Raw genomic sequence first — 24,442 nt, 5'->3', positions numbered from 1 at the left:
TGTTTTCCTATGAACTCCTTAAGGACTCTAACATACTAGTGATATCCTCATCTTCATGAGGATATTCATGTTTACACCAAAAATAGAAAAGAGCTAAACATTTCAGCTTCATCTTCTCCATAGAGTAGCTCTTGTTCTCAAAACATCTTTGATTCCTTTCCAGCCCAATAGTCCACCAAATGCAGGCCGGGACAATCTTCATCTCTCCTTGTGCCCCGACTGATTTCCATCCCGATTCCAACATGCCAAAGCTTCCTTTATGTTTCCTGGCGCATAGACCAACTGATGCCCCTTTTATTGATGAAAAATTGCCAAAGTTTCACTGTCTCCTTACAGTGTAAAAAGAGATGATTTATTGTGTCTGTCTCACATTCACAAAAAAAGCATCTGGAGCACAAATCGAGGCCCTTCTTCATACGGTTATCCTGCGTGAGAACAACCTGTTTTGCTAAGAGCCAAGTAAAACAGGCAACCTTGAAGGGTACCTTAACTTTCCAGATCATTTTCCATGGCCAGTAGCTTGATTGAGTGTGTGTCCTCTGTGAGTTTCTGTAAGCTGTTCCAACTGAGAATCTCCCGTGTATCTGCCCTTCATTCCAGTTTTATATATACTAATCTCGTAGTTTCTTTCCCTTCGATTTCTGTTAATACCTGATGTACTTTGGTACGGTTATCGCATTATTTTGTTGTTGTTACTGTTTCTTTTCTAAAAGTTATGTAATGATTTCGTTATTATTTGCTATGCCTTGAGTCTGTATGTTATTTTTTAAAATTGCTTTGTTATGAGTTATTTTAGCCGAGAGTCTTTCGAAAACAGTCTCTCTACCTCCATGAGGTAGGGGTAAGGTCTGTGTACACCCAACGAGAAAATGATCAAAATGGTCCTTTATATATGGGGTTTGGATTATTTTGATCCTTCATATATACCACTTGATTGAAATAGTCCTTCATGTATACACTATGTTATCATTTTGGTCCTAAACTCTAACTCTGTCAAAAAACTAACGGTTTTCTCTTTTCTCCCTCTCTCTGCTTCATTATCATTGAAACCAAGCTGCCATATGATTTAAAAATGGAAGATATCTGGCATCATTTCTTCCTCATTTTCTTCTCAATCTTTTCTATCTTTCTCTTCTCCCTTCTTCCTAAATTCTGATCCATTTCTCATTCTCCTCTACAGATCTGATGATGTCTATGGAGTATTGCTTAGTTCGGTTAGCTTAGTTCATCGTAGTTAATTTTACTCTTGTAACCGATATCCATTTTAGCATATATGAATCGAACTGTCGCAAAATTTGAATTCCTTTTCCTTGAAACTCAAAACATGACTGCAAGTGTGTATAGAGTTTGAGAAAGAAAAAAAAAAAGTTCACTCTTGTTTGGACAAAAAACAGAGGATGAAGGTTTTATGATCAATTAATTCAAAATTAATATGGAGGACTAAAATTCATTTTCTCCTTCTAATAAATTTTATGTTCTGGTTTTTTCATTTATCGGAGAATTTCCTACTTGCGTACTTGTTCATCTTCTTCAGCGTAGTTGTTAGAGAGTGATGACGGAAAGGCTTGGTCCTTCATCATTATCTTCTGACACTCTGCCACCGTCATGACGGCGTAGTCGTCCCTGCCGCCGACAATGACGATACCATATGCGAGGTATAACTTCGATCCATGTTGACCAAATTCTGGAGATTCGAAAGATAGAGAGACGACGATTCAGAAAGAGTTAGGGCTTAGAACATGTTTCTCCTTCAAGTATAATTTAAGCTTTATCACATGGCAGTTTAGTTTTAATGGACGATATAGAAGAGAGGGGAGGTGGGAGGAAGTAGGGAGATGAGAGAGAAGGAGGAAAGTTACTTTTTTAACAGAGTTAGGGTATAGGACCAAAATGGTCACATATTACATACATCAAGGACTATTTTAATTAAGTAGTATATATGAAGGATCAAATAGTTCAAACCCCATACATTAAGGACCATTTTGATCACTTTCTCTACACCCTACACTACCTCCACAATCCCCACCTGGTGGGATTACACTAAGTTTGTTGTTGTTTTGTTGTAAGGCATGTAATATATTCTTCACTAAAAAATCCCTTTACCGGAGAGATACTGAAACAAATTAATGGTGGTCCATTTCTTTTATCAGGAGCAGTCTATGATAGAGAAATAAGGTATATACAGAACTCAAAGTTGATAACTTTACGTACTCTTTTATTTCTTCATAAGTTTTCTGCTTCAGTCGTGGTGTGAATTCTGCCCAGTCATAGTCTCCAACTCCAAACCTGTATAGAAGATAGATTGTTTCAACACTCTCATGCATTAGTGTGAACAACAGAGAAATAACACAGAATGGAAAGGAAGATAGCCAGATGATACCTCATTAAAATTTTGACAAATGCGGCCCTTTGGCTTTGATTAAACCCCAGCACTCTAAATGATTTTCCTTCTCCTTCCATCAAAGGAAGTGGTATGGAAGAGTCCACTGCCAGAGTGAAGAACTTTTCTTTAGATACTATCAAGTATCCTAGTTATATACTTTTAGTAAGTCTAGTTGAAATGTGAAATTAAATCAAAAGTTCATATTTCACCACGGGATCTCTTTCTGTAAGGCCTTCTCACAACTGGCGCTCCAGGTAAAGCTGTCTCACCATCACTCAAATCCGCTTCATAGTTATCATCCTCACCATCAGAGGTCACCTCTTCCAAACCAGCAAGATCATCGTCTTCAACAGACACCATCTGGGAGGAGAATGAAGAGATAATCATGAAAACAGTAGAACATAGGGTATCCTTGTAAATACAGCTTCAGTGCAACCTTTGTATTGTTTGATTCATTATAGAAATAGATACAGTAACCAGTTTCATAAAAAAAGGTAGGTATCTACTTGTGAGAGTTGAGCATATAAAGTAAATACCAAAAATAGACTCCCTCCATCCCAAATTATGTGGCCTGTTTCGGATTTCGAGAGTTAAATGTGTTTCCTTTGACTGCCAATTTTTTATATGCCTTTCAAATATTTTGAATTGTTAATTATTATGACTTAAAGTACTTCTTCTGTAGTTTCCAAATATATTATGTTTATTTTTAAAAAAAACTTAAAGATTCTATATCCGAATTCACAGACAAAATTAAGAAACTTGACTCTTGAAATCCGAAATTGTGTCACATAAATTGCGACGAAGGGAATAAGTACAGATGGCAAATTGAAAGAATGACTAGATTAACATGTACAAAAAATGTAGAGTTTAATGCCCTGCCAATTGATTCAACAGAAGAAAAATTGAATAAATGAAAGACCCATTTGAATGGCATTACACACCTGTTTACGACTTCTCTTTCCCTTGCCCATACCATTGAATTCTTCGACTTTATGCATTTCATATCTATCTCGTAACAATTCTTCCCAGTAGGTTGCTCTCTCAGAATTGAGTACTGTTGCTTTGTTTTCCAAGGGAGGAGTTGGGATATCTTCTTCTGGTGTTGCTTCTGCTTCTTCTATATACTCAAAATTAGCTACCTAAAACATTCAGATGCTTTTAGCTTTTCCTAGATCAGCTAACCAAATACAAAGCTCAAATGCATCCAAAGAAAAGCTAAAATATGAAAAAACCTTAGGAGGACGATACTTTCACAATTAAACCGATATATTATCATAAAAGCTTTCTTCACATTATCCCCTTTTCTTCATTGGGAAAAAAACTTGAAACAACTTCGACTAGATAAGGCCTGCAGAACAAATGCAAGTTGCAACTAAAAGGCTATGCAGCATATGATTTCCTTATTCTTGCTGGAAAACCTTAGAGAAGACCAGTCAAAGCATTTCTTGCTTAGGAAGTACTTAATCAATTAAGACAGGGTAATGGCAAGAATCAAGCATATCAAGAGAACCAGCGATACCTTTACACAAGAGAACATTTCTAGTATGAAGCTCTGGATTCTAAGTATAGAAATATCAAGCTCACACTGTCCTGGTGTTATTGCTAAATAAATTGTCTATGGTCCTTCATGTGTTTATTACAGGGGGAATAAAAGGAAACAAAATAGCATTCAAGGTGCAAACAAGTTAGAGGTACATGGTTAATATGGTTATTGACAAAAGACCTTCATATTCCACCTCATCCACTCCTACTGTATTCATAAAGTTCCTCCTCTTATTAGTGTTGGTACCTTGCGATAAATTCTTGTATACCATCTCTTCCTTCAACCTTTATCATTAAATTAGTCTTGTACATTTTATTTTTTTATGAAGTGAGAGAAATTTCATTAAATTATAAAACTACTGAATGCAGTACAAGAACCTGACATGTTCATAATATGTCGTAGTACATAAATGGATATGATATTTCGTGTATGCAATTTAAATTGAATAAATACCACCCCGCAAATGCAAGTGGCAAAGTAATGAGTAGAATTAAGTACATTAACTTAAGACATGAGCAATCATACTACAGTAGAAGTGCATTCCAAGTCAAACAGTACCTCTGCAAATTTAAGGGAATTTTATTAAACTTTAACTAGTACACCACTTCAGAAGAACCAAATATATGTATTATGTTCCTCCGTTTTTACGTTAAGTGCAAGTACAGCTTAATATTTGAACAGATTCAACTTAAGCACTGAGAAAGTGTAAGGCCTTGTATATTTCGAAACCTAGGGTGTGTTTGGTATGAATGTTTTCCATGGAAAATGTTTTCTTAGAAAACAAGTGGATTTCTAACTTATTTTCTCATGTTTGGTTGGTGAATAGAAAATATTTTCTGGAAAATATATTTTAATGTTTGGTTGGTTGGTAAATGAAAAATATTTTTCAGATTTTTTTTTTTTGGCTTGAAACTAAAAAATATTCTTTAGGAAAATAATTTCTAATCCGAAAATCAACCCTGATAATTGATCTAGGACCCGATCCTGACTACCAAACTAGGACAAGACTGCGATGACCGTTCCAAAATCCGACCCTGCAGGAAAAAAAAATTCAAAAACAATTTTTTTTTAAAATGACGGGGTCGCTGGGTGGATGGGGGAGGCATAAAAATGAAATATTTTCCAAAAACAATTTTATTAAACAAAAATATTGACGGGGCTGGGGGATGGGGGTGGCATAAAAAAAGAATTTTTTTAAAATTTGAAATATTTTTCAAAAACAATTTAAAAAAAAAAAAAAGTTGACGGGGGTGGTATGGGTGGGAGTGGTGCGGGGGGTAGAGGGAGGGGTGGCGTAAAAAATGATATTTTTTTAATATTTCAAGAAAAATTGTTTTGACGATAATGGCCTGGGTGGAGGTGGCGGGGGATAGGGGGTGGCGTAAAAATGAAAAAAATTTAAATTTGAAATATTTTCCTAAAACAATTTTTTTAAACAAAAAAAAATTGAAGGGGATGGCCTAGGTTGGGGGGGCGTAAAAAATGAAAAAAAAAAATTAAATTTGAAATATTTCCCAAAAATATTTAAAAAAAGAATTTGACGGCCTTGTGTCGGGCATGGGGTATGGTAAGAAAAAAAATAAAGGATGAAGTAGAGTTTTGGAAAATGTTTTCCTTAATTTTGGAAGGGAAGTCATTTTCCTTAAATTTGAGGAAAATGAGTTAATTTGGAAAACATTTTCCAAACATTTAAGCCAACCAAACATGGGAAAATTGGAAAACATTTTCCAGAAAATGGTTTCCTCCATACCAAACACACCCCTAATTATGGTTAACCTTGAGCTTAGTGACGTGTTTAAATGATCTTAAATGTGTCAACAAGGGCAAATGACGTAGGTGAAGTGCTTAAGACATGAATCTAGAGGTTTGAAATGAGTTGGAAGTCCCAGTGAATTGGTGTTGAGGCTTAAAAGTGGTGAAATGTTGTTAAGCAACACATAACCAACTGTTAAGGCCTAAGGGTACCCAGTGTTACTCCCGCATTGTGAGGAGACCAGCCCCCCATCTTGTTCTCTTTTTCTCCTAAAGTCGGATGAATCGAGGGTTCTAAACCTTCCTAAAGTGATAGGTATGTGTTTTTTCTTGGCACTCTCTTAGACTGTCTATCCCTTTATACGTGGGTATAAAAGCCAGACCCCAGGGGTTCTGCAAGAAAACCCTGTGCTGCGAGAAGGGGAGATTTGCCTGACTGATGGCACACGCAATGGGGTCATGCTGTGTGGGTGTCGTGCATCCTCCCGCGCTATAAATAGCTCCATCTGCCCCTACGGAAGGTATGGAGGGACAAAGTATGTCCTAAGGAATGGATGTTTATAGCGATTATCCCCAACTCCTTATTAGATAGATGTTGGGGGAAGACAGGTAACACAATCCATTGGCACTGCAAATCACCTTCCAATTATAAAAATATTATACAGGAGATATACCTTGAAGGCCTTCAAAAATGAATCCTCTTCTTCATCGTCCACGGCAGCATCCTCATCTACAACTTGATCGCGATTGAGCAATCTGAGAAAACAAAATAAGAGAAAGATCACTACATTCATGTAACATAAACTAATACCAACCCTGAAGAGAACTAAAGTAAAGGAGGAGAAAGTGAACCTGACATAAAGTAAACTCACCTATCTATTGCAGCATCATCGTAATGTATTTGTCGCAATTTTCCAGCCTCATCATTCTCATCAGCAAATAACTCTTTTGACCCATACCTTATAATATCATCCAGTTCTTCCTGAATTAAGATTGTAATTAGCCACCTTTTCATCGTACAACAGTCAATAATGATGACCGTCAACAGAATGCATATTAAAGAAGCATATGAGAGTTGGATTTTGTGGAAAGTTGATCAGGAAAATTTGGAAAATGATCCCTGCAAGTATTTTTTGGATGTATGGACAGAAAGAAATTGCAGATGATCTAATGAAATTTCAACTCCAAACCACTCCTTGAAGGTTAGATGTCTACTAATACATTTGGTTGGAGTGGATATTTAACCATTAGCTTAAGGTAAATGACCTTAGAATTTAGATATCTCTAAACATTAGCTTTTTTACCTGTATAAAAAAATGCAGTAGCTCACATTTAGTCTTAAGCTCAAAGATTGTGAATAAGTTACCTGGTTGATATTTTGTGCTTTAAGCCTTCCAACAACTAGATGTTCCAAAACCATTTTCTTCTTAGTCATTTGCATCATTCTTTCCTCAATGGTTCCTCTTAATATGAGTCGAAAAATCATTACCTGCAATATCAAATATAAAAAAACTATCAAAACTTTAGATACAGGCCAAGAAATCAATGTCAACATAACCACCTCTTCTTTTGCCATAGAAGCAAGGCTAATGAGTATCAATATTTTTCCTTAGGGCCAACACCAGAAGGGAGGAAATTGTAACCTTATTTGTTTGTCCAAGCCGATGAGCTCTAGCCATTGCTTGTAGGTCAGCATGGGGATTCCAATCACTGAAAGATACACTTAAAAGATAAGCAAGAGGAATCGCAGCACATAGAAAAGAAAATTGCAAAGAAGTTTCTTTCCTTCCCTCTTCTCTAGATTTGAGACAGAACGCCTAAAGGGGGAACCAGAATTGGATAATACATTTTTACATTTCATACCGTATTGTTGAAGTGCTTGACCATCTCATTTAAAAGCTTACACTATTAGATAAAATACATTTTTATTTACTTAACACAGTGTTGTCAATGATGGAAAACTCCAGATAAATACATATGTAATTCAAGAAAAAAGGTAACAAGTTCATCCATAATACTTTTTTTAACAGCTAATACACTTTTTGACAATTATATTTGTTGTTTAGTACTGCTTTATTCAAGATAGAACTCATGCGCACCTTCATGCCTTACCTTAACAGAGGCGGAGCCAGGTTTTGAAGCTTAGGGGTTCAGGATTCTAGCCCTTTTTAAGTTAATGGGATCTAAATTTATAATTTGTACATATGAAATGATGTTTTAAAGACAAATAAAGTGTTTGAGCCAATGTTATAGGGTTTGGCTGAACCCATGCCTTGGTCTCTAGCTCTGTCCCTGACTACACTGAAGAGAGGCGAAGGCCTCCCTAGAGCTTCCGCGCTTAAGCGTCTTTGACAATGCTAACTTAATTATGTCTTCAGATGTCCCCTCATGTTTCGGTCTAATTCTTTTGCATGGTCAAGCATGCGGAAATTTTATTTTGATAATTGGAGGCGGTGAGACTCAAATTCAAGACCTCTGTCAGCTCGGATACCATGATAAAAATGGACACTGGATATAATTCAATACCAAAAGCTAGCACATGAAGTAAGGATTATCAGGACCTTATAAGGAGACCAAGTCACCCATCCACTACCGACCGGGGAATCTAACAAACATACTCATCCTAGTTCTTGGTGTAACCAAGTTGGCCCTCATATATATTGTACACATTCCAGTTGGCAAGCCTGAGCGTACAGAGAGTGTTAGATTGCACACCAGTAGTGAATGGAGGACTTGGTCTCCTTATATGGTCTTGCGCAATCCACACCTCATGAGATAGTTTTTGTGGTTGAGTTAGGTCCAATGTCCATTTCCTATCACGTATTCAATGCTAGAAACTTCCCAAATACACCTAAGAATAATAAATATTGTTGAAATAGCTCAGATAATCTAAAATCACAATTCTATCGTGAAAGAGCAAACATAGAACGAACTGAGAAGGTTTTGTTTCTCTATTAAGTCAACATATAGCAACATGCAAGGCTTAAAGGACCAAGAAAATCCCTAGTTTTGAGTGTAACCTTGGTCTTGATAATAAACCAACGTAGAGGATAACTTTGAAAAGATGATGAATGAAGAAGGTATTTGCCAACAGAAAATTACTGCAGAAGAATCTAGGATCAAACAAAAACCACTGTATAGTATACCTGTTAATACATAGAATGTTACCATTACCCAAAAAAAAAAAAAATACTGCATCTTCATGATACCAACAACAACATACCCAATGTAATCTCACAAGTGGGATCTTGGGAGGATAGAGTCTAGTGTGTACGCAGACCTTACCCCTACCTTGGGAAGTAGATGCATCTTCTTGATACCATATACGAAATTATGGATACCATTAATGAATTTATTTATTATTTGTTTTGATGAAGTAAGAGAATTTAATACCATCTATGAGACTCTCTGACTATATCAAAACAAAAAAAATTGTACCATAAAAAGAATTTGAAAAAATTATAGTTGATGGAAATATGATAGATAGTGAAAAGCTGAACGATGAGGTATTCTCACTTGCAACAAGAATTGTACATGTGGACGATGAGACAGATACCTACTCTCAACAGTGCGGTTTTAGTAGATTCCAGAATATCAAAGGTGTAAATTAAGTTATCATTTGGAGGAGGAAGTCTATGAGCAGGATAAAATCCAAAAGGCAGTTTTTATTGCTTTATTCCTGAAAATGAAAGAGTTCTAAATATCAAAGACTGACCTATTAGCTTTGATGGATGCTTTTATAAACATGTTGCCAAGGTCATCAATGACATATGACACAAAATGCTTTCGGTCAAGGAGGAAATCCTCGATGTTTTCGAAGGGCAAATTAGGGTATTGACTCAAGATGTGTGAAAATGAAATATTAGGCTTAGACGGAAGTCTTTACAACATTGTGGCCTAGGTGATTGATCAATGGCATGCTTCCATTTTGAAACAGCAAAGTAGAGTATGGATCCAAGAATTACAGGAATCTCTCAAGGTGCTATGAAAGTTGAGACCAGAAGCCATTTGGATAGAGAGAGAGAGAGAGAGAGAGAGGATTCTCGAATATAACAAGTATCATTTATTTTTTGATAAGGTATTCTCGAATATAATATTACCTGTCATAAATAATTACTGTGTCAGCAGTTGCAAGATTAATTCCTAAACCTCCCGCCCTAGTGGATAGCAGGAAACAGAATCTTGAAGAATTCTTTGCATTAAATCTGTCAATTCGGATTTGTCGTTCTGCCCCAGGAACTTTTCCATCAATCCGTTCATAGTGCCATTTCTACAAACATTAACAGGTAAAAATGCATCAAATTTTGAGATAATAAAGATGAATATCAAATCAGGTTTAAAATAATATAATGAACTAGTATCTTTACCTTATAGGTACAGTAGTCTTCTAGCAAGTCAAGCATATGCTGAAATTGCGAATATATAAGAACTCTGTGACCTTGGTCTTTAAGCTTAACCATCATCTTGTCTAGAAGTTGTAATTTGCCAGAAGATTCCAGCAGCTGTCTGCCAAATCAAAATGATCCACAGTGCAGATAAGATAGGTTGGTTGAAAGAACTCAAAAATGAACATTTTTTTACTTAAAAAAAAAAGCTCTAAGCACACCCTTCTTGCAGGCAGGATCATAAACGATCTCACTAGGCAACATTAGTGCTTAGGCAATTCATATAATTCCAGTCTCCTAAAAGAACTTCCGCACTTTAGGCCCTAATGATCATATGAAACTCCTTTGACCACACAATATTTTCCAGTTTAACACAATAGATTTTGTCCAAATTAAATGGTATCATTAAAAAAACTAGAAGAATCGCGCTAAACATTTTCTTCTAGGGAAATTTAACACTTTGACGTGGAGACATTAAAAGAAAAGTTGAAAAGGGAGCAACATGTCGATTGCGTAGTCTTCAAAAATATTGTTGGGTGAGTGTCGGATCCTCCCAAAGTAGTGCATTTTTTGAGGATCCAACACTGGTGCAACAATTTGGGGAATCCAAGCAACACAGCAAAACGCTACTTACTTAACAAGACACCGCTCTGACACCATCAGGAAAGGGAGAAAAGAACCACTCTCACTTAACTTATCGCCCCTCCATCCAACATTAATGGCCCTACTCAGAGAAACACCACTACCACCTTCCCTTAGCCTCACAGCCCTTATCATCTTCTCACAACTGCCAACCCCTATCTTTCCCCTGCACAACTTCTCCCCTTCCCATCGGCTTGGTCACAGCCCTCACTACCACATCTCTTCGACCCACAATATGCTGTTCTTCTACCTGCTCTAGTTGCTGACAAAGTTTCCGGATTTTTATTTTTTTTTTGAAATTGGTAACTTAAAGTTTCCGGATTTTATTAGTGAAAAGATGGGAAACCACCCACCTTTCTCTGCCTCTATCCCGGTCACAGATAACAACAACCCCCACCCGAATTGAACCCCAGATTCCCTTCATAAATCATGTATCTCCTACTCCACCCCTACCAGAGATTGCTGCCCCCTCACCCTCTTCATAAATCATGCATCTCCTACTCCACCCCTACCAGAGATGGTTGCCCCCTCACCCTCTGCATGCTATATTCCTTCGTTAACAAAGAAAAAAGATAAGACTTCCAACATACCTTCTTAATTATTTTTTATTTTATTCTTTCTATAAGGTAAATACAGATATCCAATTTGTAACATCTTTTCTAGATTTTCATTAACAACTGACCATGAAACGCTGTTTTTGGAAACTAAAAAGGCTGGAACTAAGACCAGAATAATGGGGCTGCTTACAGTTTAGCTAATAACCAGAGGGGCCACAAAATCCTCTATAAAATTACAAAAAACTTGATTTTCGGAAGGCAAGAAATCAATGAAATTGATTATAAGATAAGAAGTGTACTTGAAAAACTCGTTAGTATCCTCTGGTTCAACTCCTTCTAACATAAATGGATGACAGCAGAGCTTGCGCAGTTCCATAACAACATTTATGAGGGAAATCTGATAGACAAGTATCAACCAAGGTCAGAATTCCTGTTACAGAACAGTAAGGATATACCAAACAAGAAGAAGCTGGAGCACCTGAGCACCTCCCTTGCGAGCCAGTATCTGGAAGTTACGTGTCAAAATTGCTTTGTAATATTCTTTCTGCTTGCTACTCAATTCCACTCGCAAAATAAGCTCCTTTTTTGGAGGCAGCTCCTTCATGACATCTTTCTTGACCCCTGCAGCCAACAAAACACACTTACACCAAAGCTCAAGAGTTCCACGTAAAGATGAACATAATCATATTTCTTGAAGCACTGCCCTAGCCCATGAACCTTTTTGTGAACTTAACTATAAGCTTCACTCTGGAACTGTAAGTACATGTAATTAGAAAGATGTACATAATCTTCAGAAACTTAATCCATTTAACCCGGTACAGCATTGTAATCTGTACCTATGAGTTACACAGGAATAAGCATGCATGTGGGGCTTCAGGAGAACGACTATAGTCATCTAAATATCTAATGATGTTGTGGTTGATTTGAGAGGAGGCCAACGAGAAAGAATTTCCAACAACAAATGATAGTAAGGAGAACTTGGCATCTAACTCTTGGTTGTTTGACCACCCATCCTCAAAGGTGTACAGGATACAGTATTTAATGGAAAGACAAACAATACAAATAAGTTTAATATGGCATAACTATGGCATCTGTATTGCGGTTTGCAAAGGCTTGACAGCATACAACAGAGACTGACAATTTAGGAATCAAGCAAAGATGTATGAGTAGCATGTTGGAACACCCTGATAATGCCTACTTCCACAAATCAATGTAAACCATAAACTACTTATACATCTACTGACAAATCACGAAAAAAAGCTTGAGATTTATACTTCTCAGTAGATGGGGTGCCAGCATTTTATGAAGTCTTGAAATCTGTTCTTCCTGACTAATATCCTCAAATTCCTGTTGGAATTCCTCCAAGCTTCCAAACTACAATCAAGTTCCATATAAAAATTTCACATTATAATAAATCAACATGTAAATTGGTTAGAAACAAATGCGTCGAAAAATATGTGGTAGCACTAACCTTCCCAGCATCAAGGAAGTGCATAAGCATGAAAAGTTCATCCAGATTGTTCTGCAAGACAGGGAGAAAAGGAGTATCATAACTAATACAAATTAGTTTTGCATTTCACTGTTAGTGGTAGATAACTGATGATGGTGATGAGATGACGATAGACGATACTCACGTTAATAACAATTATTATTAATATCATAATAATTAGTTCTACCGCTAGTACTAGTATTATTATTCTCAATACAACTACGACTACTATCATTGCTACTAATATCATTATTACTACAATTCTAATCATCCTGTTGTTATTATTGTTGTAGCAATACTATTAATATGAAAAGTGCTGGAGGTGAGTTAAATGTTTTAGATAAATGACAAAATTCTACATTCTAATTATCAGAAACCCCTGAAAGGATGATGAATGACAATATTCATTATTTTTATACAGGTAAAGTTAATGAATGACTGTATTCTCTTTGGAGAGAAACAAAAGACAAAGTGACCCTCCTACACCACTACTACCAGTCAATTGGAAACAAGCTATGATTGAGATGTTTGCTTTACACTTTATTGATACTTGGGAGCATCTTCAACTACCTTGGCATACGGGAAGTTAATGTTGGACATTCTGTGAAGGGGCTTTAAAGTCAAATTGGGGGTGCTTTCAATAAAGTTTTCTATATTAAAAGCGGTGTCTCTCCATCCAGCATTGAAGGCAGACTCTGGCAAAATGATAACTGACCTATCTTCACCTTTCAGAAAGAAGATACTCATGTACAATACATGTGCATTGTACTTCCTAGTACAAAAATATTTAGCCACCTCATCCTTTGTCCTCCATCTTCTCACAAGGTTCTTGTAGTCATTGGAACCTTCATTAGGATAAAACATATCCACTCCATTCACTTTCTTACTAAGTGTTATTCTTGCCATCATATTGCTTCTCTCTACCCAGTCGAACCAAACTTCCTGGCCAGAGGTCTATCGGGTGATATCAAAAGATTTGAATCTAGCTGTGAAGTAAATTCTATTTTCCTCCGTCAGGTTACAAAAGATCCTTGGAAAATCATATTTTTCGGGAATCGCAGTGGGTGGTAACTGTTGGTTGAGAAAGAAAAAATCCTAATCCGGTGAAAACACTCCGGGAAGAGTACTCTGCAGTCCTAAGAAGTAGGAGCGAAAAATTCTTGGAAATCGTCTGGGAGCATTTTTCCTTGAGAGAATAATTAAAAGGAGGCAATTTATGAACAGCTAGAATTAATTGCATTTGATTCATTTCCATAACTATGTAACCACTAACATATGATCATCTTTCTTATTATAGAACTTGTAAACTTCACTATTCGCCTCTCCCTTCACCAGTAGTGTTCCTTCTATAAATGTGCTAGGAGAATATGATTCCAGCAGTAGAATGACTAGTCAAAAATGTGAAAGACAGATGAAGAGTGACAATTCAGAGAGAGTTTGCTTTGTTTGATTGATGCAGTATAAGACTTCAAATAGTACAAGTAACGAGATATTTAAAAACAACACCTATATATAGAATGCAAATTACAAACAAACCTGAAGAGGAGTTCCAGTCAAAAGGACACGATGTCTACTAGAGTACTGCTTCAATGAAGAAAACAACTTTGAATCCTTGTTTTTGAGACGGTGACCTTCATCAACAATCTAAATACGAATGTCAGCGCCCTTAAGGAAAAAAAACATAAAACAGGTAACAACAAACTTGAGAAAGCAATTACCATGCACTCCCACTTTATAGGCTTCAAAGAGGTCGAGTCCATGTTGATCATTTCGTACGATGTCAGAAGGACATCAAATTTTGTTCTATCTTTCTTACTTTCACCAACTGTCTGACCAGATTTCTTTTTCTTGATCTTGTTAGAATTTTTGGGGAAGAAAAATTCATATTCCCTAATAACAGCACGAGCTTGTGCAGAACCAACGTACATAACCTACAGCATCACTTCTCCTTAGAAAAAGTATATCAAATATTCATGATATAAATCAAAAAGAATCCAACTTACCACATTCATTTGAGGAGCCCAAGTGGCAAACTCCCGCTCCCAATTTCTCAATGTAGAAAGAGGAGCAACTACTAAATGTGGAGAGATATCCTCTTCAAAAAGAGAGGCTAGAAATGCAATACTCTGTATTGTTTTGCCTGCAAGCCATATAATGCATCAGAAAAGAACAACGCCGCAGAGTTATAGAAGAAACTATATGCCGACACGAGTAGTAACACTAATTCACCTAGAAGTCACATAGAAGTAATTATTATTAAAGAAAATGATATGAAAAAAGGCTAGACACAGGGGAAGAAAAACAAACTCACCAAGCCCCATCTCATCTGCAAGTATCACATGTGTTTGTTTAGACCAAGCAAAACGTAGGAAATTCAACCCTTCAAGCTGATACGGATGCAGTGAGCCTTTATTTCAACCAAAAAAATGAAGATTAATAGAACTCTTTCAGATGAATAGAATGATTTTAAAAAAGGAAAAATCGAGGATACCTCCAGAAAGAAATTCGGGACTCCTTTCATACTGTTGAAATTCTCTGGGTTTCAATTTTAATTCAGTAGTCTCTTTAGGCACACTTTTTTGTTTACTTGAAGACGCTTTGTCAACTCGAGACTGAACTCTATGATATCGTTCAATTTCCTGCTGAAAAGAAGAAATGTCCGATTCAAATTCCCAGTAGCACTCATCATAAGAAAGCTCCTTCCACTTAACAAGATACTCTTTCTCTTCACCTTCTCCCCTGTAAGTACAATAGCAATTACTTAGTGCAATTAAACCTGAAACTTTGACTAAATCCCAAATAATACACCACAATGAACTGTTTAAGAAAAAAACTAAAGAAAATAGGTGTTATAAGCAAAACAATTTCTGCTAAAATTTATACATTGCTCACTTGTTCTTTCAGAACCACAAAAGATGGGGGAAATTTTTGAATTAGCACAAAATAACCGCGAGCATCAAACATAATCTATCTTACCAACAGAGATAAACTTTCTAAAAGAAACCTAGGCTAGATATGTTACATGGTCAGAAAAACTTGACATAGGTAACATCACTACACCATCTCTGTTTCCACTTTCCAGAACTGATTCTTGCACATTTTGGCCACTTGGTATCTTATATTCCCACAAAAGTCATCACTCATCACAATATTCCATTAGCACCAAAATCATTAATGCAATAGGTGAAGTAATCTACAACTCTCTAAATCATTCTAAGTATTGACAATATACCAAGATTTTCAGTACATGGCAAAATGCAATAAGAACAATTATCACAAATAACATAGTATGATATACAGATCTACAAAAATAAGTTCCACTAAGTTAGATGAATCTTAATTCTCAAGGCTTACATTAGTTCTTGATAGGAGCACACTGTTCATCTTTTCTTTGATGAAGTAATAAATTTTATTTAAAAGGGTAAAAGTGTGTCCTTATACAAGAAATATACCGAAAAATAGAAAACCTTACAAAAAAATGATTTTCTACAAATAGCACCAATCATCTATACATGTAGGAATCTTATGGGTGCACCAAAAAGAAACAAGGAAATAGACTATTCCTCAAGTGTTTAAAGTCCTTCACTACTCCCTCAAAAGCTCTCTTATTCCTCTCTCTCTCTCTCTCCATATGATCCACATAAGTGCAGAGGAGCAAAATCACACTCCCTGCATCTTCTCTTCCTTCTTTTAAAGGCCCAACTAAACATTGTTTCTTTCACAGTACTCAGATCACCCACTTAAATCTGAACCATCTCAGAATTTCCCAGTTCCCACAATAAACAAGAAACCACCTGACTATGAAAAGAAGGTGATTCACATAGGAGCACATTGTTCATAGAACTCTTAACTTTCTCAAATGAGATTACTTTGTAATTTGCTATTTTCGTTATGGACGTCACCATAATTGAACAATATGACCTCTCCTTAGAATCGCAGGTTGGCTTTGTAGATGCATATCCTTGTATTCTAGTTATTTAACATATCATGATTGTTACCAAGGACAGTCGAGAAAAAAAATACAAGTAGGACTGAAGGAGATTACAAAGGATTGAAAATGAAAGAATCGCAGCCTGGTAAACATCATATTGACATCTCTTTTGGAGTATATGGAATGAGAGAAATAAATAATAAGAATAGGGTAGAAAGTGTCTTAGCTCAACAGAAAGCATTAAAAGATCCTTTTCATCTCACTTGTATTTTTCGTGTAGGAGAGAATATTGTGTTCTGTTGATAGCTAGACAAGCTTGAATAACTCGGGTTAAGTAATATACACAATCTGTAGATATATTTTTTGGCACCGACTCGATGTTTCTTAATAAAACTTACCACTAATCAAAAAGCAATTAAACAATATCACTTCTACAAACTTAAAGCTTTAACATTCACTTCTTAAAAAACTATCATTGCCATACAGGACTGGAGAAAAAGAAATCGGGGACAGACTCACAGAAGAGAGAGAGCACAAAAAAGAGAGTGAGGGCACAGGCTCACCTGTTGATTGAGCCATAGCATGCTCTTTCATAGAGCCCTCACCTCTGACGGATACAGCTAGCACTAGGAGCCTAGAAATGTATAGGCACAGGTTCATTCAACTCAATCTAATAGCCTATCAATCCGGCTCTAACAACGGAGAATTTTGCACGGGCTCATCATTGGAGGTCGAACTGAGACAAGAGGAAGAAGTGGGATTGATAACTTTCAAGAAACCGGTGGAAAGGAAGCATTATGTTAGACTTTCACAAACTCTAACACAAGATCCATCTATCATCGCCGGCATAACCATAAAAAAGATCATTAAAAAGTGTGCACTGTTATTAAAACAATTATAAAGTTAATTTTTGGCCATAGTTATTCAATGTCCCACATCGGTTGAAAAACTGGCCATTGCCTCCTAATATGATCTTGGAGCCACGAGGTTATGGGGAGATATACTCAGATGGTTTGGTGTTTCTTGGGTAATGTCAAAATCTGTGAAGGAGTTGATGATCAGTTGGAAGAGTGGAGCTAGAAGAAGAAGGCACAAGGCGAGGCATGTTACTCTTTTGCGCTAATGTGGGTCATTTGGAAAGAGAGGAATAGGAGAGAATTTGAGGGTGTGGAGATGAGCTTTGCTCAATTGAAAGGTAGTCTCCGATCCCTTATTTTTTTTGGTGCACCCATGTAATTCCTGTTTCTATAAAGGATTGGGTGTCCTTTGGAGAAAACCAAATTATGCAGGTTTCTCCTTTTCTTTTTTTTTTGATGACAAGGGAAACCCGCAGCCACTACCCTTTTGGGTGCGCACAGGGTAAAACCCCCGCTCCTATGCAATAGCTCGCAAACCACATAGGAGAGGTAACCCGCACTAGGCAAGCCTGGTGCGACGAGCTCGACCCAGAAGGCAAACCCCTTGCTTTCGTTGGCAAGGGGTTTCGAACTTGAGACCTCCAACATGGAAGTCCCAAGCTCAAACCACTGGGCTTTTTGGTATATCTCTTGTATACGGCCATATTGGCCTTGTTATTATCAATGAAATCTTTTGCTTGATTAAAAAAAAAGACAATCTTCACCTCATAAATTGTCTTTAGACAATCACGTTCAATGTTCATTTTACTTTACATGGTTTCAGAGTCAGACTCATGCCCATTCTTGACTTACTCAATGTTAGGCTTGGTGTTATGTTGCCCACAATCAATACGTCCAGCAACCAGAGTACTAGGGGACTTGAACTGTTGTTGTGTCTCACATTTGATGAGAAAATAAATTGTTGTCTCCCTATATGTTTTTGGATAATCCTCATCCCATGAGCTATCTTTTGGGGTTGAGTTAGGCCTAATATTTATTTTCCTTGCATGGTCAGACCCATTCTTACTCTAGATTTGCCCAATGTTTGACTCTCATATTATATAGTTCAGGCACCAAATATCCAACCCTGCCATGCAATAATGTTAGAACGTCCCACATTAGTTGAGAAAATTGGTTATTGCCTCCTCATATGGTCTTGGGTAAATCTGGCCTAATAAGCTAACTTTTGGGTTGATTTAGGTCTAAGGTCCATTTTCCTTATAATAGCATCAGCAACACTCTAGCTTCACCCCCAACCCCAACCCCCCGGCCCTTCAAGTAGATCTAAGCTAGACCATTTTTTGACATATTTCCTAAAAGAGTTCTTTCAAAAAGGTCTTCATAAAAATATTCTGTCTGGATAATTATTTTAGGGATACATGTTTTTACAAACAATTGTAATTTCATTTGATTTTTTTGCAAAATTAACAATTACACCTGTATTTTGCAAACTCTATGACAATATTCCTAAAGCAACATGTACAAAAGCAATAGGTACCAAAAAGGGAAGGCTACGTGTGATAACATTTATAAGTTTATAAGCAATAGTAATAGTAAATTCGGTTTCATTTAAGTCAATGCAGAAGCAACCTTTTCTTTGTTTGTTATTTTGTGAAAAAAAATCTGTAATGTTTCTAGATAAGAATTTTGTCCAGTTAATCGAACGAACATTTTTTCCGGTTATAGTTAACAGTCCCACAAATCACATCCAGAATAACAAAAATATATCTCCACTAAACATCTTTCTTGCTGTAAACCGAGATTTCCCCAATATTAATACAATTATTTACCGTATAAAAAAAGTTATAGACTAAGCATCATTTTAACCCTCAAACCTATGGCCACTACTACATCAAGGTAAACATGTACCTGACACTATGAAGTCTCAAGTAAAACTGTCCATCATCAACAACTACACTAGCAAAACAAAAGCTCAAGACTTACCTATGGACTCTTATGATCCAAGGCTCATGAATTTTTCATGTGTTCCCACAAAAAATTTCCCACTAGGATCACATTCATTTTTTCATTCACAGATTAAATCTCTAGCTGAGAGAGAGAAAAAATTGACAAACTAGCTGAGAGAAAATTTTAGCACAAGGAAAAAGTTCTACCCTCCTAGAAACGACTAAAATTTGGCATGACAAGGCAGATAGTGTAAGCTTTGAAAGAAAATGTTTAGACTGATCCATAGCTCAATTAAAATCTATTAATCTACTCTAAAAAAATAACCTGCAAGCAAGAATTCGGTCAACTGTAGTCCACTCAGATCGAATAGCAACATAGTCCTCTTCGGAGTTAGTCATTGACGACATTTGACGATGAAAATTGTTCACTTTAGTCTTAAGACGTGGATGCAACTTGTAAGCTTTCAGAAACTCTTTTTCAGGCACCCTGGAAATTTGATAAGAGAATATAACTTCAACAACATAAAATTGCAGTTTACAACGCAAGAAAAAATTGCTAACAAGGAGCAATAAAATCTAATAACCATGATAAAATAAAAATAAAAATAAATCTAGCACTAGTCTGAGAAAAGGTCAACTGGTTAAGAAAATTTTAATAACAGTACTATGAATCAAAGCACTTCAAAGGCGCGCTTAAGCCAGGAAGCAAGGCTCAAACATATTGAGTGCTTTGCGTCGCTTAGTAGGCGCTTCAGTGTCATCATCATGGCTCTAAGGCATACTTTTCCTTGTCAGTGAGAGTAATCCTAAAGAAGCGACGCTAAACAACTGATATTTCACATTATCATTTTTTTTTCAAATTATTGTTTGTATATTAGTTATTCATACTTATAATTATTAGTCTTGGATTACACATTACATATTTGTATTTTTTTTTCCATGCCTTTCTTCATTGAACTCTATGCTTTATTTGCGCTAAAAGCCCCAACGGACCTTAGAGCTTTTTTGCGCTTTTCGCGTTTGATAACGATGACTAAAAGAAGCTCTCATATGATAGTAAATTGTCAAAATTGGAAACAGAGCCCAGAGCAAATAAAGTAGCAGCAAAGAAAGGGTTGTTGCAAAGAGATACCATATGCAGTGAAGATACGACAATCCTTTCCACTTCACAAGATATTGTTTAACAAATACTTGCTTCGACCCCATATTAGAAGCATCACTATCATCAGCAACAGTTGGGCGCATTTCACAATCCAATATCTTGTCAATATCATTTAGGGGGCTTACCTACAAAAACATGGAAAATCATAGTGACAGAGAAAAACTCTGATAGTACAGACAAATTTTCAAGAGGAAAGGAACCTACACACTCAGGGCACCTCCAGCTGCTAGGAAAAGGAGCTTTTAATGGTGGAAGTAAGCACTTGGGATGGTAAGCATAAGTGCACGATTCACAGTACAAAAGATCGCCCTCTCCTCCACAAGCTTGACAGGATTCATCTTTCTATAAGTTAACTTTCATCAGTTCTCCGGTGCAAGTAAAAGTATTGAAGATCATTACCATGCAACGAAAAAAATGCATGCAAAGAAAACGACCTCTCTAACGTCACATGGTAGGGGTAAGGTTGCATACACATCACCCTCCCCAGACCTCACTTGTGGATTACACCGGTATGCTGCTGTTGTTGCAAAGAAAACAAGTATGGTAATGCAGTTACAAACTGTGAAGTTGATTTTTGTTTCCATTTAGATCAGTGAATTCCACAAAGTAGAATAGAGATAATGCAATGTTATTCAAAGACACAAGGAACGCTTGACTCTAGATGAAGAGGTCGGTACATACCACTCATTACTACTTTTCAGAAGCCTGCTATCTACCATACCAGGCCAGAGGCATCTTGTTTTCAACAGGTCAACCAAAAGGGAATGACAAATAGTCAAATAGTAAAAATATGATGCACTTCACGAATACCATAGGGACAAAGTGCTAAAGCTAAGAAATACAATGTATGTCACCTCAATGAACTAGAGCGGAAAGGTATTTTCTGAATGGAGAAAACAAAAACTTTCAGTTTCATCCAACAGGGAGAAAGAATCAAATTTCAATCAAAAGGAAGCAACACCATTATAAAATTAAGGGGCTGTCGACAAGTAGACAGAAAGATAGCTTGTAAAAGCGAGACTCAGCTGTGCTTTGCAAAATCTAGAAACATCTACATAAGTAGAAAGTCAGTATAACTTATTGGAGTCCTTGAATGAAACATTTAGGACTTCGCTCTTTTAGCCTGTTTATGAATGGAAGAAAGTTACTTACGAAGTTCGGCTGCATTCAATAGTATATTCGGGGTAGTGTCTAAACTACACCCTTCATTTTCAGATTGAATATTTCATTGTTCTAGAATGACTTCTATTTGACTTTCCACAGTTATTAATATAAAAGCTTCTAGTATATTTTATTCACTTGGTAGCAGTTTTGAGGTCTGCATTAGAGCAGCCCAAGGGTGTGGCTTAGTGGTCAATGATGTGGGTTGAGAACCATGAGGTCTCGGGTTCAAATCCTAGCGAAGGCAAAAATACTAGGTAATTAGTTTCCATTTGTCCAAGCGTTACTGGATAGAGTTACCCAGTATTTGTGTTGGTACTGTGTTGGTGGGAGATAGCATGTACTCCGTAGAATTAATCGAGGTGCACGAGCTGACCAAACACCATGGTTATCAAAAAGACAATCTTCCATATTTTTCTTTCATGGGAAGAAATTATGTTCAAGTAAGCAAGGATCTCATGAATCCTGTAGTTTATCCCCTGTGTATAGACTTCAAGGTAAATTGAATGGCTAAGTTCTCCCCTCTAAGCTTGACTCTATGTTGGATTAAGTTTTCGATGAAAAACTAAGTAAACCAAAAATAATCGTCTTTCCTCGCAATGATCGACCCAAAGCCAAATTCATCTATAGGTTCTAAGTCATATCATAAAGCTGCAATTCAATTTATAAGACAATTCACACTCTTATATGTAGTAAACCAAAATAAGAATTTGCCTTTCCTAGTGATGACCAATGTTATGCCCAATTCATCTTTAGGATCTAAGTCATATCCTGAAGTTGCAACTAAGTTACTACAAATATAAGTACACTAAAGATAATATGGAGAACATACCCATTTACAGACTAGTCAAGCAAATAATGGACAAAAATATTAGCATAGAAACGTAATATTCAAGGGGAATTTACCGCGTCAGGACGGAAAATTCTCTCAAAGTTTTCCTGTCTAGGCTCAGACTTCTTATCAAATTCATCATCAGAGTCATCAAACAAACTGTAAATTGGTCTTCGATCTGTTCGCACACGAAGCCTCTCCACTAGGCTAGACATTTTCTGCATTAAACAAAGGGGGAAAACTACGCATGTATGTTAAACATTCCATAAAAACCCAAAAACAGAGAACATCATAAAATCAGTTGAACAAAATTAAAACCATAAAACTTCTAGTCCACGAAATCAAAAAAAAAAAATGAGAGAACATAACTTTTTAGATGAAGCAAAGTGAACATAAGAATGGATGAGCCTGCGGAAGTTAGTACAGTACAAGATGAGTGATAGGCACATGTCAGAAACCTTTGTATAAGCAGAGCAGATTCACCTAGTTTCAAAGCGGACACATTTGGCCACAAAAATTATTCACTTTTTTCCGGAATAACTTTTTACTTTATTTGAAAACCAGTGTTTGTGGTCATGAAGAATTTCAAATCCAACTTAAAGTTGTATTTTAAATTTGGAAATCAGCTTATAACTTGTTTTCAAACTCACTTTTCACTTTTGAAATTGTACTTAAGTACACCCAAGTATAAACATTATTCCAAATATTCTTTGCTTAAAGTATAACCAAAAACAACTCCACCTCCATAAATATTAAATAAAGTGAAAATATTTGGAATCTATGGCCAAACGCCTACTTAGTAGAAACAGCCTATCACTCTCTAATCTAGTATTGGATAGACTGAGTGTTACCATTTCATTTGCTAAATCAATAGTATCTGAAAATGGAACAATTGAGTTTGCTAAGAGGTTCAGGTTACGAGATATGCAAAAAGATATCTCTCCCATATCTCTCAAAGCTTTAATCTTTGGGTTACATTTGACATGGGTGGATATAGCATGAGGGACGCAGTCGCTACAACCACAACCAACAACCCTTCAATTGAACTAGTACACTTTTGCACAATTTTCTTTTAATTAAATACTCAAACTCGCAATCAAGAACTTAAAATCTTGGATCCGTCACTCCGAGTTCAAAATCAAGTAACATAAAATTACTAATTCAGAAATTTAGACGAAATGAAACTAGAAATTAAGTAAGATGAGCTGAATCACCTGCTACCTGTTCGTCAATTTGCCCAAGAGAAACTAACGAAACTGGGCGAAATTGAAAGTTAAGAACTCAGATTTGCTGAAATTTATCGATGTAGGAGCGACAGAGATAGGAATTTGTTCAGTTTTGAGGTCTGTACCAGACAACTACCGACTTGTTCCTTCAACGACAGAGGAGTGTCCCCTCTTTGTGAGTTGAGTTAACTTAGTTCCGTTCTTTTCTCTTTTGTTTCTTTTGGGGATATAACAAGAAAATGACCAAAATGGTCCTGATTTATTTTATTTTATTTTTCCTCGACTCGAACTCATAACTTTCGAGTTGGAATTAAGGAATGAGAAGTGTTTATCATCCGACTAACACTCTCTCGTTTTTTGAGTAATATTTTATTTTGGTTCTTAATATATTTTAATTGATTAAAATGGTCTTTAATATAGGACAATGATGTTCATTTTGATTCTTAATATAGTATTTTATATAATTGAAATGGTCTTTAAGGTAAAACAAAAGGGGTTTATTTTTGTCATTTAACTTAAACCTAATAGACTTATGAAAAAAGTATTTTAAATTTAAGTTTGGACCCTATGTGGCTA

At 36.3% G+C, this 24,442-nt stretch overlaps 1 protein-coding gene across 4 annotated transcripts in view; it reads right to left on the bottom strand.

Moving 5' to 3' along the window:
* LOC102578233 (CHD3-type chromatin-remodeling factor PICKLE) overlaps positions 1 to 24,071 on the bottom strand; it is a 35,995-nt gene extending 11,924 nt beyond the window's left edge. Inside the window, exons 1-24 of one of the 4 annotated variants that reach the window (XM_015311425.1) lie at positions 23,855 to 24,071; positions 22,715 to 22,881; positions 20,852 to 20,989; positions 20,618 to 20,772; positions 19,811 to 19,972; positions 15,243 to 15,490; positions 15,063 to 15,158; positions 14,755 to 14,891; positions 14,470 to 14,682; positions 14,288 to 14,395; positions 12,734 to 12,784; positions 12,537 to 12,636; positions 11,741 to 11,883; positions 11,562 to 11,659; positions 10,046 to 10,184; positions 9,779 to 9,948; positions 7,322 to 7,388; positions 7,045 to 7,167; positions 6,551 to 6,660; positions 6,353 to 6,434; positions 3,325 to 3,522; positions 2,593 to 2,743; positions 2,381 to 2,486; positions 2,212 to 2,286 (exon numbers count right to left, since the gene is read on the bottom strand). In XM_015311425.1, the coding sequence (XP_015166911.1) occupies positions 2,212 to 2,286; positions 2,381 to 2,486; positions 2,593 to 2,743; positions 3,325 to 3,522; positions 6,353 to 6,434; positions 6,551 to 6,660; positions 7,045 to 7,167; positions 7,322 to 7,388; positions 9,779 to 9,948; positions 10,046 to 10,184; positions 11,562 to 11,659; positions 11,741 to 11,883; positions 12,537 to 12,636; positions 12,734 to 12,784; positions 14,288 to 14,395; positions 14,470 to 14,682; positions 14,755 to 14,891; positions 15,063 to 15,158; positions 15,243 to 15,490; positions 19,811 to 19,972; positions 20,618 to 20,772; positions 20,852 to 20,989; positions 22,715 to 22,864 (3,020 nt within the window). In that variant the 5' untranslated portion in view covers positions 22,865 to 22,881; positions 23,855 to 24,071. The remainder of the gene's footprint in view (positions 1 to 2,211; positions 2,287 to 2,380; positions 2,487 to 2,592; positions 2,744 to 3,324; positions 3,523 to 6,352; positions 6,435 to 6,550; positions 6,661 to 7,044; positions 7,168 to 7,321; positions 7,389 to 9,778; positions 9,949 to 10,045; positions 10,185 to 11,561; positions 11,660 to 11,740; positions 11,884 to 12,536; positions 12,637 to 12,733; positions 12,785 to 14,287; positions 14,396 to 14,469; positions 14,683 to 14,754; positions 14,892 to 15,062; positions 15,159 to 15,242; positions 15,491 to 19,810; positions 19,973 to 20,617; positions 20,773 to 20,851; positions 20,990 to 22,714; positions 22,882 to 23,854) is intronic. The other 3 variants (XM_006353599.2, XM_015311423.1, XM_015311424.1) reach the window with 3 other exon arrangements.
* Between the last annotated feature and the right edge of the window lie 371 nt (positions 24,072 to 24,442).

This window comes from Solanum tuberosum, unplaced genomic scaffold, assembly GCF_000226075.1.
Source record: "Solanum tuberosum cultivar DM 1-3 516 R44 unplaced genomic scaffold, SolTub_3.0 scf00158, whole genome shotgun sequence".
NCBI classification, from domain to species: domain Eukaryota; kingdom Viridiplantae; phylum Streptophyta; class Magnoliopsida; order Solanales; family Solanaceae; genus Solanum; species Solanum tuberosum.
This window is presented reverse-complemented; position numbering and strand designations above follow the sequence as displayed.